Raw genomic sequence first — 17,987 nt, forward strand, 5'->3', positions numbered from 1 at the left:
TGGTCCCAGTCCATCTTTCTCTTTCGTTAACATTGTTAGAGATGTACTACTGACTCGTGCCCATTAAAATCCTCCGTGCACCTTTAAACCCAAGTTCAATCCAACACACATTGATTTTACAGCTTCTGCACAAGTTCATTTAAAAGCACAAAATAAGTTTCACAATCAGCGTATGTTTTTAAAAAACAACTTTATTAATACTTTCTCTTTTGTTAAAGCAGAATATATATATATATAAAAAGATTTAATCTAAGAGTTATCTTACAGAGCATATCGCGGCTTTTGCTTCAGAAAACAGAAACAAATTGCTACTTGTACAACGTGAAAATAAAAGTCCTTCCCCTGCAGTGACTGAGCTTAATCAAGTCAGCGTTTTAAGTTTTCCTTTTTCTTACCAGAAAAAAAAGCAAGTCTGTGGAAAGTTCATAATAAACAGTGATGCTGCTACTTTAAGGCCAAATCCCCTACAGACAAAACAGAAAACTTCCTTGGTAAAGTGACAATGTTGGTTTTTTTTTCTTCCTTTTAAATATATAGTATTTGAAATTAAATATAACGTAATAAGCTTTTCAAAAAGGAAAGCAAGTATTGCACAGGCAGATCTCCTAGTACCCTTTAAAAAAATATCAAAAAGAACTCGCTAGTAAACCCAGAGAAGTAAAGAATATCAGGATTTCAGAGGAAGCAGCTGCTCTGGATGGTTTTGTTCATAAATAACAAAAAAAAATTGCCTAATTTCTACAGAGACGTGTAAAAGGAGCAGGAATCTATGAAACCAGGCTCGTTTTGGACAAAAGTGGCAGTAAATCACCAAGACCCGTTTCGAGGTGATGGAGTGTTAGCGAGATACAGCTCTGATTGGGCTCAAATAACAAGACGCCCAAACAAGGCAACGGTGGTCCCATCACACATTATAGTACACAGTGCTCCATCCAGAGCGACGCCGCTTCGCCTCCATATCCATCCTCATTGGCTTCGGACGAACATTGGACATGAAAAACAGATGAAATCTCAGAAAAATAAAACTCATCTCACTCCGTTAGACCATAAAATTCAGTTCGCAAACAGTTTAAAACGGAAAAAGCTTTAAAATGAAAAAATAAATAATGACTCAGCTATTGTGGACAGTTTCGCTGGCGTAAAACACAGAAGTTCAGCGTATGGTTCGGGTTCGGGGGCTAGGAGCCTGATATGGACCGAATAATAAAAAAATCTAAAGCATAATTCACAAACATACGAATGTTTCTTTCTGGATCAGATCAACTGATGCAACAATTCAACAAACACGGACAATACGAATCTAATCCACAATCATACTGTGCCGAGGGATGATGTTTGAAATCAACAAAGGATTTGGACAGAATCATACACAACAAACGGCAAAGATGTTAAGAAACAACTAAACAAAGTTGTCCAGAGCGCAAATGGAAAAATAATAATGAAGCACTCAGTCACACACACACACACACTCACACACACACACAAGCTGAAGGAGTGGTTGATCTTTGATTATGCTCAGAATCTCTCTGTGTGATAGTTGCTGGCAGGAAACGCTGAAGGATCAGAAAACGGGTCCTCCCTTGTGAAACCAGAATCTGGCAGGTCTGCAGTTTGGTGTGTTCCTAGGCGGAGTCGTCTTCATGTGTGGTAGATCTTATGTTCGTACTCTGTGGGGGTGCAGGTGTGGGGGGACGCCGGCTCCCTGCGGATGGGTGCTGGGACGCTGCTGTGGTGCTGGTGGTTGTCGGTCAGCGTCAGGCTGAGCAGGCTGGTGCAGGTGGGCAGGTAGACGTGCTGCACGTGCTCCACGTCGCACCGACACACGGGACACAGCTGAGGGAGGAGAGAGAGGGGTTAGGATCACAGTGTACTACAGGGACTTTAAAGCCATAACGGATGCAATTTAGGACGCATGTCAAGTACGACAGACGTGAGGGAACATGCGAGTCCCATGATTACTTTGCTTTAATTAAAGATAATGTGAAGCTGCTAGGGGAGAATAACCCTGGAAACACCAGGCCATCATCTTTCTCAGAGTCTAGCTGAGTGGGCTGCTATAAATTCTGACCAAGATGTTAGTAGAATCTATCATAGTTTAGTTCATAAATATAATTTAACGAGCGATGAGATGGCGTTAATGGACATTAACATAATTATGACCTGCGTCAACGTTTTAAGTGTTAGGTTAGTATGAAATATTTTAACATATTGGAAGAATTTAAGATTCAGATTCAATTGAAGACTTTTTAACAACTTGAAGAAACCTTTAGTATTTTGCATCTGAATATTAGTTCAGCTTGAGAAAACTGTGTGTTCACATGCTTGGTTGGATCTGATACAAGTGATCACTTGTGCTTCGAGACAGATTTTAAGTGCTAATGAATTAATATCCTTTAGGGGCCCATTAGCCTTTGGCAATAAATAATAATATGCTTATCCAGGACATTTTGCATTGAATCTTCTTATGAACTCGTAAAATAAGAATTTATCACACACACAAGACAAAATGTAAAACCAGCGAGTGACCACAATCAGTTGATCTTCAGACTCAAGTCGACTCATTCAGGCAAATTATAAGATCTCTCAGGCTATTAAACAAATAATTCTGTTATTATAAAAGAGCACGGTGAGTTAAATCAGGAACACTTGTTCTAATGAGATTGTCATTTTCTTGTGCCGAGCTTCTACTGACTCATTCGCACGTCTGTAAGCTGGGGTCAGGTTTCCTTGTTGAGTTAGGAGAGATTTGCTCGGCTGCTATAATCCCCACATAAAGACGCACTCAGGCACAATCTGCTTCCACAAAGAGGTAGGCAACATTTAGCTGATTAAGTGAGGGGACAACCAGGTCAGCAGAGTGTAGGCAAAGCTTTGGATGTTGCTTAAAGGTAATAAAAGGATGACAGGCTGTAATTAAAGACAAATCATGCCGAGTGTCTTAAGTCAAGAACCAAACCCCCCAAAAAAACCTGATTGGCTGATTATATAAGTGGGTAGTGTTGACGTCAGTATTTATCCTCAAGTGCACGGAGAAGTCTGTAGCCTCACCTGAAGCTGATTTGCACACGTCTGGCAGCACACCATGTGGCCGCAGGGGCAGAACGCCGCGTCGATCTCCTCCTCGCAGCACAGCATGCACAGCAGAGCCTCCCGGAGCTTCTGCAGCCTCTCCTGCAGCGCTCGGCTCTGCTGGCAGCTGCCACAGTCCAGCCCCTCGTCCTGCTGGTCGTCCCTGCTCGGGGAGCTCGGGGGGGACGAACGCTCGCCGCTGCCGGAGCGGGACACCAGGTCCGAGACGCCCGAGTTGTAGAGCGTGCGGCGGGCGTGGTCGTACACTTCCTTGGAGGTGCGGCGGATGTCGAACACGTATTTCTTGCCCAGGTTGATGTTTTCGTTGAGGAAGAGTGAGGCCAGGTGGCCCTTGAAGTCTCTGCTGTACTGCATCATGACTGCGTTTGTTACCGTGTCACACCTGGAGAAGAAAACAATAATTCATCTGTTAAAAAAACGAGTTCAGACGTGATAACTTGACCTTGAATCTGCAGCATTTGTCCCGATTCTTCCTTCACTAATGGATCTCTCGTATATCACTTCCTCACTCACTGCAGTGTGTGTCTGCCTTTATTTAACATCCCCTTCGCACTGTTTATAGAGATGACACCTCATGTTTGTGCTGTTGCCACGTTCACGACAGTAAGAGAAACACTGGACACTTGTTTCTGAGAAAGCAGCTGAAGACATGCCTGCAAAAAATTAAAACTGAGCTGAAGCCCCTCCCTGGAACCAAAGCACACGGCCGTCCTTTGTACCTTTTGACTGAGCTCAGCCATTTGAATTGTCCCTGCTCAATGCAAATTGGACACAAGCGCTCGCAAACACACTATGGAAAGGAAAACGCGTTCCTGTTCCTTTTCAGTAAAGATTGTCATGTGCGAGCCACACTTCCATCAGGTCAAGGGCATGTTTCATGTGTCCCACTTTGCATGAATGTGAACCATAAAAAGAGGACAGGGGACCAGTTAGTGGCCCAGCTCAGCTGCATAAGGTCAGGTTTTCCCCCACATCTCGTTATCTACGAGAACAGACGGCAATAAACTGCTTCCATTCTTATTACAAACTGTGGCTGGGACATTCAAATTTAATTTTATCATCTTTGCTCACCTCATGAGGTGAGCTTAAGTCAACTGACTCCAACTGTCTAATCTCAAAGGCAGTGTTGATTTATTGGAGGGCAAAGACATGATGCATCAGAGAGTATGAGAGTCACTGATCTGGGGTCAAATGCCAAACGTCACCTGTAGAAGGCGTGTGTCTCTGTGATGGCCCGGTACAGACCGCTGGCTGCTCGGTTACTGATGAGCTTGAACAGAAGCACCACGCTGTCGTTTGTGTCCTTGGTGACCGTCAGAAACACACTCTTCCCCGACTGGGTGGCGATCTGAATGATGGGATAGCTGACTCTAAAAAAAAAGAAGAAGCACAAAGAGAGAGGATTGAGTAAGACAAAAATTAAACAACATAAAATCCATCACTTTAAAACAGGACGACAAGCCGGAGGTTCGAACCTGTTGACTAAACTGAAGTCCTCCTTGCAGATGGCGATTCCCTCAGGGCCGACTCCGATGGCCATCCGCTGACCGTGCGCGTCCCGAGCCCAGTGCCACTCCACGCCGTAATGCTCCAGAGAGGAGACCAGCTGCAGAGCCTGATACTCCACCGAGCCCGGACTCGAACCTTCCAGGGCTTTATGTCTGGATACGACACTGCAGCAGGGGGAGGAGAGACCATCCTGTTAAGTATGATTATATAAAAGGAACATAGACTGCAACAGGTGGGTTATAAAAGCAGGATAAATGTAAGACGGGTGTGTTTTTGAAGTCAAGGTTGAACACGCCTGCAGGCAGCGAGTGTGATGTGACACTGGTAAACATGAGATCAATGCTTTTAACTGACATTGGTGGGAAATGGATAACAGCACATGAATACACCGTATTGATCCACAGCTGAAACAAGATTCTACGAAAGTTATAGAATTTAGCTACTTGGGGAATTCATAACATTCCCCTGCATACATAACAAGCTGGGGTTAAGTGGAGGTGCAGCAGTGACTGGCTGTGCCGGCTGTCTCAATACAGCATATGGATGAAGTGTAATGTAGCGTGATGGGCAGATGGGGATTGATAATGTATAATTTAAGAAGCGGAACATTTGAGGAACAGCGCCAGTGGTTCCAGAAGGCACTTCAAATGGAAACGCTGCGGATGTTCCTGGATAAAGGCCCAGACACTTGGAGGCAGGAGAGGCGCTGCTGCGGAGAGGGATGTGGAGGGAGGTGGCAAAGTCTGAGGAAGAACCCGGTGGAATCCAGGGGCGGATCCGGACAAAGGGGCGGATCCGAGATTTGAAGCTGGATTAATTCATCGATTTGATGGAAAAGGGCATTCTAAGGGGACTGATATCTATGAGTGTGTGCAATGAGTTGCAGGTTGTTGGAACTTAAGGGGACTGTGGTGTTTCATTCTCGTTTACGCTGAAATCCCATCCCTGTTGCAAGATCTAAAAACCAACATGAGGGAAATTTTGCCACCCACTTTCTGCTTGCTGAGAAAACATGTAAAATGTACAGTCGGGGCTTTTTGTCAGAGGAATTTTGCAAACAAGTGCTTATCTGATCTCCTTTCAACTCCTCCGTTTGGCTAGTGTTTGTGTGTGTGTGCATTAGCTGACAAACAGGACTCACACACAAATACAGTCTTATCTAAAATCTGTCACCTCAGATATGAGGGTTTCTCTGGCTTACAAAGCAGACATGACGAAAGACTGTCAGTTCAAATCAGGTGCCTTTTCAATACTTCTTCTGAAAATGTCCTTATCTTGATCACCAGCTGACACTTTAAACCATTCATGGCTCATTGCTATGATCCATTATTTCCTTTTCATCACGTCTTTATGGAGCGGACTCCTGCGCCGCTCAGAGAGAGTGAGGGGGCAGAGCATCCGGGGAGCCGACAGTGAAAAGGTCAGGTTCCAATGATTGGCCAGAACACGTGCTCCCATATGAGCCATTAAAATCCTTTTCTACATCCGGTCTACTTGTGTGAATTAACCCAAATAACATCAATAGTGATGCTGTCAGGTCACTGTGATGTTTGTATTGCAGTCAGATGAGGACAGAAGAAGAAGATCCAGAGTGTGGAGGGGTTCTGACCGGTGGGAAAGGGGCTTTGTACCTGTTGATGGTGGCCGTGCTGGGCTCCTCTCCACACAGCTTCGAGTAGCAGTACTGCGCCGTGTTTTGGTTGTAGTCGCCGAACTCCGCCTGTGCCAGGAGCGCGCTCAGCTCCTCCGCTTGTTCCGAGCCCATTCGTAGGTGACCGTTATGCAGGTCCTCCTTCACGTGCATGAAGAAAACGTGTCTGGTGGAGAGAAACAACAACATAAGGATCTAAATTTACACTTAATGATCGTGGTATATTAGGATTTAACTAAACTACAAAAAACACAAACGTGTTTTTCCTCCAACCAGTGTTTCATGTGTAATGGTTGAGGAGTCATGAGGTCTGGGGGCAAACACTCCAGCAGGTGGTCAATACAGGGGTAGAATTTCACCAAAGACAGCAGGTGTGTGTGTGTGTGAGGGTGTCTGTGTGTGTGTGTGTGTGTGTGTGTTGCAGGAGGAAAAGGGCAACTGCGATATTTGTTCAGTTGTCACAGTGGCTCTACTTTCGATTCTTTAAACTCTTCCTCAAAACACACAATAACCGCTTCCTATGTAAGAGTGAATTCACTATAGAATCTGAAAGTGGAAGTTAAGAAAGGGAAAGACGATACAAGACTAACTCACAATTTTTCTGCTGTAGAGATAATTAACCTGATCAACAACTGAGCCTGTACAGTATCTGCTGAGTCACCACAGTGTAATGTTGAGATACAATTCCTATTTAAAGGCAAACCAAGTTACGAATAATCTTATTTCACCAGACCCAGGGAAAATCTCCTTGTTCAAAATAATGTAGGTGTATGAAGTGATAGTTCAAAGATTAACAGTGGTCAAAAACAGCTTTTGTTGTTACTTGGGCTGAAGGATTCAAAATCGGAACAGTGAGTTCTGGCGTGGCCAAGAAAAACATCTAAATTCTCAAAAAACACGAGCCACGGCACATCGGGGCCTTTCCATTGTTTTGACCAGGAGATGTGAGGAATTCTTTCCGCCAAGCAGCAGGAGACGAAACGTCAAAAGGAGAAACACCCTGGCTGACTCCTTGCATCATGAGGAGCGTTGAACTCTAGTAACCTGGACACCTGACCTGTGACACAGTAACCTAAGGAGATTGAACAAGCACCAACCTGCTGAAGGAGACCAGCTGCTGTGACCACAAACCTGCCCGGCAGCTTTCTCCCTGCTGGCGTCGATGGTGAAAAGAGATCTGTCATTTTAAAACCATGACATCATTCAATTCCATTCTCTGTCGGTTCTCCCAATAACCAGTGGGACTCAGTGACATAAATACCCCCCCCCCCCCCCCCCCCGATCACACATTGTATGCACTGCATCTGTACTCATTGTGAAATCATCTATTCACAAGAATTCATCACTCTGACCTCAGCATCCTGTGCTGACAGGTTTTGCTGTGACTATTTGAACCAACCAGAGACCGAAGCAAACTGTCTGAAACGTTTCAACACAAAAATCCCCATTGGGCTCCTGTTCTCTGAGACACGATGCAAAAAGAGACATTTGTGCAAATTAGGTCACATTGCAACTTTAGGATATTTGTTTGAAAAATAACATTGAGTGGACGTAGCACACATCCTGCCGCTCCAGACTCTGGAGGGAGCTGAGTTCCCCTGGCGGCCGAGAACGCACGTGTGTAGTGTAATCCGCTTCGGTGTGCAACAACAACACGGACACGCCTCGTCCAACTCGCACATTCACTTTGCTTCCATGGAGCAACAACCGAGGCGCAGGCAGCTGTGAGGCACACAAACAAAGTCGGTTTACACCACCCCTGATCAAGCCAGACCATAACAACGGAGCTCCATGGCTGACGAGCCTCAGGCATAACAAACAGCGCTTTGATTTGGTGTTAAACATCCCATTCCCCTCAACACACTCACACACACAAACAATGCCCTCTATTGTGTCAGGCCCAGCAGGCGTCATGTGACGGAGCGCTGCCAGTTAGCTACCTGCCTGATGAAAACAATAGAGCCAGCTGGACTGGGAGTCTGTTACAGGGCGCCGAGTGGGAGTCACTATAGGACAAGCAGCGGAGGTTACTCTAGTTCAGACAGGGGATTGATAAGAGGTTAAGATCGGTCACTGGGCCACTGAGCAAGGCATTAAATCTCTTTAAATGTTTCAAGGCCTGTCAGTGTGGCGCTGTTGATTCACTCCACCAGTCAGCTGTGACCACGAGGATTAGATAAGTAACTTTTCGCCACTGGGTCTGGGGAGCGAGACACCCTAATCCTGCATGACCCAGTGTTATGGGTTCACACATGCGTGTATAAACAGGTGTAAGTGTTTTCCAGAATTCCTTCCGTTAGGTAAACATCTATTACCTACGGAACGGTAACACGGGTTAACAGACTTGTCTAGAGGTAACTCTAGTACACTGATAGCTAAGGGCGTAGGAGAGGCAGCAGATATGCACCTGACACGAGGAAAACATAACAACTACCACGAGTTCAGACCCAGAAGCAAACAGCATTATTCTACCATTTCTGCTAAACAACTGCAATTAAAACTCACGCTGTTACATACACGGCTTTGCAGGTTAATCTAAAACAATCTCCTTCTATCTCCACTTGCTTCTCCTCTACATTAAGCAGAGAGCTTCTCAGACAGCTGTCCGAGGATCATCTGCTCAGGTGGCGTTTAGCAGCCTCAGCACCTGTCGAGCGCTGACCCCACGCTCGGGACATCAGAGAAACAAGTGTCCACGAACACAGGTCTCTGAGGCCAAATATCGAAAAAACGACTTTCCTAAGAGCCTCATCCAGAAGTGACAGGATGTGTTAAAAAAAAGGTCTTTTGTAAACCACTCAGGTTTTCACAGGGCCGTAACCAAGGTGACAAGCCAGGAGAGAAAAGAATGAACACATGACTCCTGTGCTCAAACAAACGGGCAGATGATGCAGAGTGTAATTCACTGTGACTCACGCGAAAGGGACCAGGCTCGACAGAAGAGCAGGACTTAACTCGGCCTCGTGCTGTGACAGATCTCACTCATTAGCCTCCTTTCCACAGCCTGTTCAAGGCGGGACGGTTGCTCCTTTGATCTGCTTCTCTGTGTAACACCTTGTGAACATGGAATTTTGTCATTCAAAATTCAAAGTGTCTAATCAGTTTCCGCTTCTAGATGAATACAGATCCGTAGTGGAGTAAAAGTGACACCTTTTCTGTGTCGCAGGTTCCTCCTCAGTTTGGTTTGTTATTCTTACGTAATTAAGTCATCAGTTTTATTTCCCTCCCCCCCTCATACACAGTTTGTCTTTGTGCATGCTAGCGACGGTCCAAAGGTTTTAATCACTACAATTCCAACCAAAACCACACAAGTCAACCACAAACCATAACAAATGTCTCTTTCTATTAAGTGTTCGACCTCTATTGAGACTTTTAAAACTAGACCGAGGCCGCTTTGAACTGTCCATGCCTAAATCTTATTTACTTGCTTTTATCCTGTTTAATCTGTTTGTTTGCCAAAGGATGGACTCCTACTAAGTTTACTTGCTTGCTCTTACTATTCTATGACTTTGTTTTTATCTTCTCTCATTCTATTGTTATTCTATTGACTGCCTAAGCTTTGATGTTGCAGCAGAGCGGTATCTATATATAAATGGGGCTAATAGCAGCTACTAGACCCCCCCCCCCCCCCCCGCTGTGCGTTGTTATTTTTGACGAGGATGTTGTTATAGTCTGCGCTAGTTATTCAACTAGCTATCGTAATTACGCAAAACAGCTTAACAAATCTATATGAAACTTTTAGATGGGGCATGACCTCAGGAGGAACCAGTTCAGTTTAGGATAATCAGGCCTCTTAACAGAACCACTATTTACGAATGGGTGCAATTTAGTAGAGATCCAAATAAAAATCTGGATCCTGATTGATTAGTTTCTAACGGGGACTGTTCGGGCATTTGCTCTCTGGAGTGACGATTCACTGTTTCAAGGGGCTGACATACGTTACGAGTCCGACATGTGCAGAATGTGACATGCATCACTACGGGGTCATCTGTGAAAAGAAAACAGTGCAGTCATCAGAGCATTGTGTTGTTCTCCTCGAGCCTGGCCCTCGCTAACACACCAGACACACAGACTGAATGTCAGGAAGTCTCGGCTCAGACCAAAGTCTCATGTCCCACTTTCACATTGTCTGTCATTGTCATCACCGCTTTGTCCTGCATGGAAATCAAAGGCTGACTCATTTACAGACATAATACTGCTGCGGATGCCAGCAGAGCATGGGAGATATAGACGCTATTCAATACAGTGGCTGAGGAGGGGGAGAGTGTTGGGGGACCATGTGGAGAGCTGCAGCAAACTTTGAATACTTGATTGCCTGGCTGAAATAATTCAATTAAAGCGGGCCTGAAGACTGAGAAAGAATATCTGACAATAGGTCAGTGGCTGCAGAGCTGAGTTAAAGGGGATGACGATCATTTCTTCTTTACAGTCATTGAACCGTGAAACTCAAAACACCAAAATATCCCAAATGGCCGAGTTTGTGCATTTGACACAGACTCAGATTGGAACAGATTTGCACAGTTTTTTAATAAACAATGTCGCCGGAGGAAAGAAAACCTTTGTGTAAGTCAACTAAACTTTCTGCCCGTCTGTAAAACCAAACTCTGTCTATCGTTTTCTCTCAACGCCGGTGTGTATACCCACGGCAGTAAGTCAGCTGGCTCACTGCACACCAGAACAAAAAGTCCCCGCAAAGTGAAACCTAAAACCTCTGCCTGGAGACTGCAGCTCATCCAGCCAATCAACAGTCACATTTCAGACCTCATCGGCGGTGCTCTGCACAATGGGATTTGTAAGCCAGTCAAATGACAAACTGCCAAGGGCTGTGTGCTGTGAGGTTACTAGCGGTCAATGAACTATAGTAAACCCTGCTGAACGTCTTCTTTGAGTAGGTGTGGCCTGACAGGAAAGTGAAGAGACTGAAATACTTGCCGAAGCTTTAATTGTGTTATTCAGCAGAAAGTTGTAAAATGGTAATTCTAAGCACTAAAGATAACATACAAGGCCTGAGAAGTATACAGCTATAAAACAAAGAAGCCGTTTGTATGATGATTGCCTCTGGTAACTGGCATTGGCTTTGTACTGGATGGTAAACTGGTGATTAAAAACCAGCATCTGTCCCTAAGTTCAACAATTCGGCTATTCTTGGGAAAAGGCTATTAATATGTCTTCAGAGAAGTCAAAGCAGGCCCCGGTTACTCGGGTTCAGAACAAATGACGGAAGAAAGAAACTAATGTGGAGGCTAATTAGAGATGGTGGAGAATGCAAATGTGTCGTGTGTAAACTTTGCTTTGATTTAGCCAAATATTCGGTTGAATGTCGTGTCTGCATTTTGTGCCAGAGAATATTCTCTCGTCACGGTTTTCCTGGGCTAACTAATGCAAGTTACAACTATTTCAGGTTTTAAGCTTCTTTTGTGCATTGCCCAGTTGTGATGCACAGGAATTGTTGTGCTTGTGCAGTAAAATGAATCACCCTTCATGCAAACTTGGTGGTACGTCCATGCAAAAGTCTACTATTAAAACGTTTCTCAGTTTGTCTGTGTAACAAACTCTACATAGTGTTGGAACCTATCCCAACAAGCACTGAGGGAAAGGCAAGGAAAACCCCTGCACAGATCAATAGTAGGTCACAAGGCCAACACAAAGATAGGAAAATGGGTTAGTCTCCATCCCCCCACAACAAGCATGTCTTTGGCCTGCGTAGTGAAAAAGACTCACATGTGATCGCTGGGTCTTTAAATTTGAATTTTTTCTAATGACATTATATTTTACTTCAGTAAACAGTATTAGTTAATGCAATCTTCATGTGGAAAGAAAACCTTCATGTGGAAAGAAAACAAGTTAGCCTGCAATATACATTTTTGATAAACTCTTGCTGAGATGCAACAATTAAAAGAAGTAATGATTGAACTTGTTTGGTTTGGCTGCAAGTTAAAGATAAGCTAAGCCCCAATGAGGGGTAAACAGGTTAACAATTGGGACCTCTGATAAAGCCTGTGCTTCAAGTTGTGCCCTCCGAGGGTATCCAAAGTTTGCCTGATCAGAATACTAAATACGAGGGCTAATGAAGGGGAAACATTCACATTTAAACCAGAAACAACCCCCATAGCAAGTGGTGTTAAATGGTGCCGATAAGATGTTGTTGAAGCCCTCGGATCAGTCACCCTTAACCAATAAAAAAAAAATGTTTCCTGTAACAACAACTCAGCGGCTACATCTTGGAAATACAGGTGATTGCAAATCAGATGTTTTATAAAACAAAAAACATCCCTAATGTTTTAGAAGCAACTTGCAGGGAAAAACTCTCAAACTTCTGGAAGGTTTGAACAGAAGCCCAGAAGTGAAAAAGTTCAAACAGAGGGTTAGGGTTAGAAGTGAATGAAAGTACAAAAGAAAGGAGCCATATCTTAAAATCAGATATGAACTGCACTTTGGTTGTGTACCATAAAATAATCTTACCAAATACTTTATAGGTAACATATTAAAGATTGAAGACAATCCAACCAGACTCTGTGATATCAGCAGTCTGTGCCACTCTGCTGTTTCAAATACTATGAAAATGTGACTTTGAGTCTAGATAGGATGCTTTCCATATATAGCAAAAGTCGTCCCTACTAAACAAGAGAACTAATTAACACAATGTGTTCAAACAGTCAGCTGTATGTGAGCAACGACACTCAAGTGAACTGCAGGGCTTTACGTGGCAGCGCAGTTCACAGCCGCTTACATAAGCAGCTCTGTTCGCGCTCAGTCCAGTGCAGGTTATGTAATAAACCCTATAAGGAGGGTGTAGATGGGGCCCACCCCTCATCTCAGCAGAGAGTTGTTGCACCATATAGGCTCCTTTGCATTGCCCTATACATTGCTAAGAACCTCTACTCCAGCACTGACACGCTTAGTAATTACTGAGCTGCAGAAACATGCTGCACTGTTTTGTCGAGTGTGTGAACTTAGGTTTCAATGACTCTTAAACATGTTTACCGACTAAGATTATCTTTAACTTTGCTTTCCACTGTAAATATAACACGTCTGCTATGAAAACAGAAATTTGCAAAAAGGTAAGGTTTTCTGCGTGTGTAGGTGGTGAGGAGAACTGCCTGCCTGGGAACATGCCTGCAGTCGGAGCAACTTGTGTTCACGCCTTAAGTAGGTCAAAGGTGAGAACACAAGAATTAAGGGGGGAAAGGACCCTTGCAGATCCTCAAAACACCGATTTGATTTAAAAACATGAGGATAATTGATGCATAACATTAAATAGACACGAGTAATTCAAAGAAATATCATATACATGTATATTCATGACCCTTGTAAAGGCAGTATACTCTCCACTATACGTGTGCCGCTTGCTGTCCACAGTTAATATCTTTCCCTCATTTCTAAACCCTGAACCCCAGTGGGTTTTCTGCCCCACCACTTTAATTAAAAATCACATCTCATGAAAGCTGCCAAAATGAGCAGACAACTAATAAATAAGTGCCATGCGTGAGGATCTATTCGCAGCGACTCCACGTAGCCCTGGCTGCCACCTCACATCTTTATCTCACCTTTTTTCCCCCGCCCGACACCAGCCATCTGTTGATAACCCCTGCTAATCTAGTGGAGGTCAGCGCACAGGCATCCAAGTATCCTCCCCCTCCGCCGCTCACTTTCTTCTTCTTCAAAAGGGCTGCCAAATATGGGCCCGTGTATGAAGAGGTGGAGAGTGAGATGGGGGCACAAGGAGGAAGCTTCAGGCCGGGACAGTTTGTATCTAACAGAGATAAACAAATTGTCTTTCTTTGCAAGATGGAGCGAGGTTGATATCTTTCCAGCTAAGAGAGGGAGGGACAAAGAGCTGATGGTGGTGGGCAGTGGGTGAACTCGGGAGAAGACAAGAGAGCCGGCTGGAATGCCAGACAGAATCCTGGCCAGGGCAGATACATGTCAGTTTAATGAACAGCACTCGAAGCATGCTGTGTGTGTGTGTGAGTGAGAGAGACAGAGGGCGAGAGCAGCGTGGCCAAGCTTAAAAAGACACCAAAAGATTTCCCCCTCCGCTGTGCCTGCGCTCCAGAAGCAATCCTGCAGCAGCAAACACTTATGACACTGCCTGGAGGGAAAACAAGATCTGCAGGATCACACCAGACTCACAAGTTTCTTCTTTTTATATGCACAGGCTCTGAGGGCAGCAAGTGCACCATCTACTTATAACTTAAGAGAAAAGTGGGGCTGGGGGATACAGAGTCTGGATCTCTTGTTGTTCTGACTACGAGCTTTGTGCTTGAGTCGATACGGCACAGAGAGGGGAGATGCGCCTACAAGATGTTACTTGTTATGCAGAGTCTAAAAGCTAAGAGAAATACAGCCAACATATTTCAGCTGCAAATTCATTTCCTGATACTTCCAGAAACGATCACAACAATGATTATGAAAACCAGCTGGAGCAGTAACTCGTGATGGTGACATACTCCTGTGAAAACAAAAACCGTGACAACACCCTGCACCGAGCCTGTGGCACAGTTTCCAAACAGCATCTGCACTAATGTCACACCGTGGGCTGTGCTTTTGTTGGGACAAAAATGGCCACAAAACAATCGACGCGACAAAAAGGAGCACGACAGAAGTTATCCAGAGTTGAATGGGGGCAGAGGCAGAGGTCCCTGGCTGTCACACAGAGGGTCCCCGGGGGGTTAGCCTCGGAGCAGCACAGTCCCAGAGCTGCTGGATCACATTTCCTGTCTGGTGCAGCTTCAAATGACCTGTAGTAACCCCGGCAGGGCTCAGCGAAGAGGTTACTGCAGGGCGTTCCACTGTACTGGAAACAAGTGATCAGATTATGCTCCGCGAGCTGACTAACGATGGCTTTGTTTCGCTAGCATGTGTTCCTCATTGCGTGTAATGTGAGGTCACAAGGAAATAAAACAATAGACCACATTTAATTTAAGAGGTGACAGGCGGATCTGTGGGGAGCTGCTGTGTATGTTTCAATAAGAGGAAGCGATTAAACACAACTGTATTTGCTAATTTGTTCTATTTCCTTGAAGGGGAAATACATGAATGTTGTGTCAAGCCGTCGCAACTAATGTGACAGTTTACATGCTGCTCACACACAATGGCCGTGCAGCGTGTGAGGTGGTAAACAAACCTCGTCTGTTCCTGCAGAATGAGATGGGGCTCCACGAAGAATTTGACCCGCAGCCTCAGTCGACACGGCGTCACGTTATCCATCTGCTGGCATATGCGGTTCCTCAGATTCAGCCACAGGTTCTCGCCTTTGCTGCCGGTGAACTGCAGCCCAAAGTAGTCCACTTCAATTATGCCCAACATTCTGCAAACCTGGGGGGAGACGAGAGAAGGGGGTCACAAAGTTGGATTTTAGACAAAGTGTGCCAATGAAACAGAAGTGTTGTGTGTCACAGAATCCAACGTGCATTCAAAATCGTTTCATTTCTATAACTACACAAACCTGCATTGCCAAGGTGGAACATTTGGGAAAGACCTAAACCACTACGTCCACTTTTGTGTCTCCCACTTCAACCCTTCCCATTTCTATCATTGGACTCCAGTCGGTTTTAAGTTAGCTTCTCTGTTATTGCGTTTTTAACTTTTACTCATTAGTTGAAAGTTGTAGTATCATATTCTAACCCACCGCAGAATTCCTTTTTTGCTTGGTTCATCAGGTATGTTTAGTGTTTTCATGTCATGTGGCCGTACTATTGTTTTACTCCATGGGAGAGGGTTATAATTTTACTGGAGAACACCATTTGGTTTGTCAGAATAAATGGAGATCAGCTCCAACGACATTCATGGTCGCTGCTTTCCATTAAATAAATCACAAGGCAGATGTCGCTACACTCCACCGGCTACCAAATCTCTTTAAGAACTCTGAACCCAACAGCGTGGAGACGAGTGAACGGAGACATATCGGATCATTTAGAGAGTTTTGCAGCTCCTGAAACAGTTGGCAGCCTCGAAGCGACACAGAACAACGGGTAGAGCTTTGAGATTTAAGAGTTAAGAACAAGAAATGTCCACACACCGGTTGAGGCTCCTACAAACTTTTTAATTACCTCCCAAATAACTTTTCGACCCTTCTCCAGCTAAATCCTAATGTATGGGAGCCTCAACTATCACGTCCTTGACTGAAATAGTCCACAGTCACCGGAATGGCAGTGAGATATCAACAAGAATTCCTGAACAGCACTCGTGTGTTTCTCAGAGGAGAGAAGTGCTTTCACCGCTTTGCTCCTGTGGATTTGATGCGGCCCCCCCCCCCCCGACACACACACAGATAAAAGCATATTCCTCGGCTAATGATAGGGTGCAAGTGAACTTGTTGGAGGATGATCTCCTGGGGTTAAATGAATAAATAAGGGGGCTCATCAAACCTACAATCCCACGCCCCCCCTCACCCAGCAGAGGCCATTACATAACTGCTGGTGAGCGTCTGCAGGGAGCCCGGGGGCTGGGATAGAGCTCATTCATACCCAAGGCAAGTTGGGAATATGGCATGCATACGAAATAGCTCTGCACTGTATTATTAGGGGTTGGAATAAACAACTGAAGGCAGCAGACGAAAGCAGGGTGGGTGGGGGGGGGGGGGGGGAGAAACTTTTATGCAACATAATGCATGAACATAGTTAGAAGGGGAGATAACAGAGTGTGAGAGGGGGAGGTTCAGTGAGTGGAGGAGGATGCGAGCCTGCAGAAGAATGAACTCTAGTAACCTTAACAACGCCGCCAGCCTCTGAGTGAGCTGTGCAAGTAGATGTCACTTTATCATCAAAACTTTTCCTGCATAAATATCATGTCTTTTTTTGGAGGGTGGGTGGGGGGAGCATGCAGTTCTAAAGGTTTCCCTGCAGATGCATGAGTTTTTTCTGCTCATCGTGAGAAAGAACATTTTGTTTCCATGTGCAACAAGCATGTGTGGATGTTTCTGCTCAAAGACGAACTTCACATTGATTATTGTGTAAAACAGCAATAAAGGCAACAACTTCAAACGCTAGCCGCTTCCGACTCCTCGTGTTTACTTACTGTGATAAAACACAAACAAACAAACAAACAAGATAAAGTTGAGGGCTATTGAATATTTTAAGTTGAGTAAAACAAACAGCCCCTGACAACGTGATAACACGTGAATACACATGACAGGTTTCGCTCACCTTATTCAGACAGTCTTCACCGTTCGCCTTGCCATCAACTTCCACTTCCATCACCACCGAATCCGGACGAGTAACGTGGCAGAGCATCTTATTTCCCCGTCCCGCGTGTCCTCTGTCGCTGGCTGGGTGTGTGAGCCACCCTTCTCAAACAGTCCCACAATTCTCGAACCTTCTTCACTTAAAACAAAACTAAAAAGCCCCTTCATGAATCCCTCGTCACTTTCTCACCCTTTCCCTCCGTGTGGCGAAGCTGCGGCCACCAGCTGTAGCCTATATCAATGAAATGCCTCGCTCGGCGCCGCCCACTCCCCAGCGGACCAATCGGCGCCGGTTTGATGGAATCGCTGCTGCGTGCGAGCCAATGAGAAGTCGCGTTTAAATGTTCTCCGCTCGCAGCTCGTGGTGTGGGTGGGGGGCAAGAGTGAGTGAGTCCACATCGCCCCCTTGCGGTGCACCGGTCCTCCTCCTCTCCTTACCTGCTCAGACATGGCGGGGGAGCCTCCAGCAGAACCTCAGGGTGAGTTTAATGGCGTCTCCTCGCTGTGTGTGAATAATGGATGACTTCTTCCAGAAATAGGAGCGGGAGCGGG

At 45.2% G+C, this 17,987-nt stretch overlaps 1 protein-coding gene across 1 annotated transcript; it reads right to left on the reverse strand.

Moving 5' to 3' along the window:
• Positions 1-173: 173 nt before the first annotated feature.
• mylipa (myosin regulatory light chain interacting protein a) lies at positions 174-17,675 on the reverse strand. Its single transcript, XM_053447165.1, has 7 exons — positions 17,398-17,675; positions 15,378-15,568; positions 6,231-6,416; positions 4,566-4,763; positions 4,296-4,460; positions 3,049-3,472; positions 174-1,833 (listed from the first exon to the last, which is right to left on the reverse strand). Exons 1-7 carry the CDS (start codon positions 17,482-17,484, stop codon positions 1,639-1,641), a joined length of 1,446 nt encoding a protein of 481 aa, XP_053303140.1. The 5' UTR covers positions 17,485-17,675; the 3' UTR covers positions 174-1,638.
• Between the last annotated feature and the right edge of the window lie 312 nt (positions 17,676-17,987).

This window comes from Pleuronectes platessa, chromosome 18 (genome assembly GCF_947347685.1).
Source record: "Pleuronectes platessa chromosome 18, fPlePla1.1, whole genome shotgun sequence".
NCBI lineage: Eukaryota > Metazoa > Chordata > Actinopteri > Pleuronectiformes > Pleuronectidae > Pleuronectes > Pleuronectes platessa.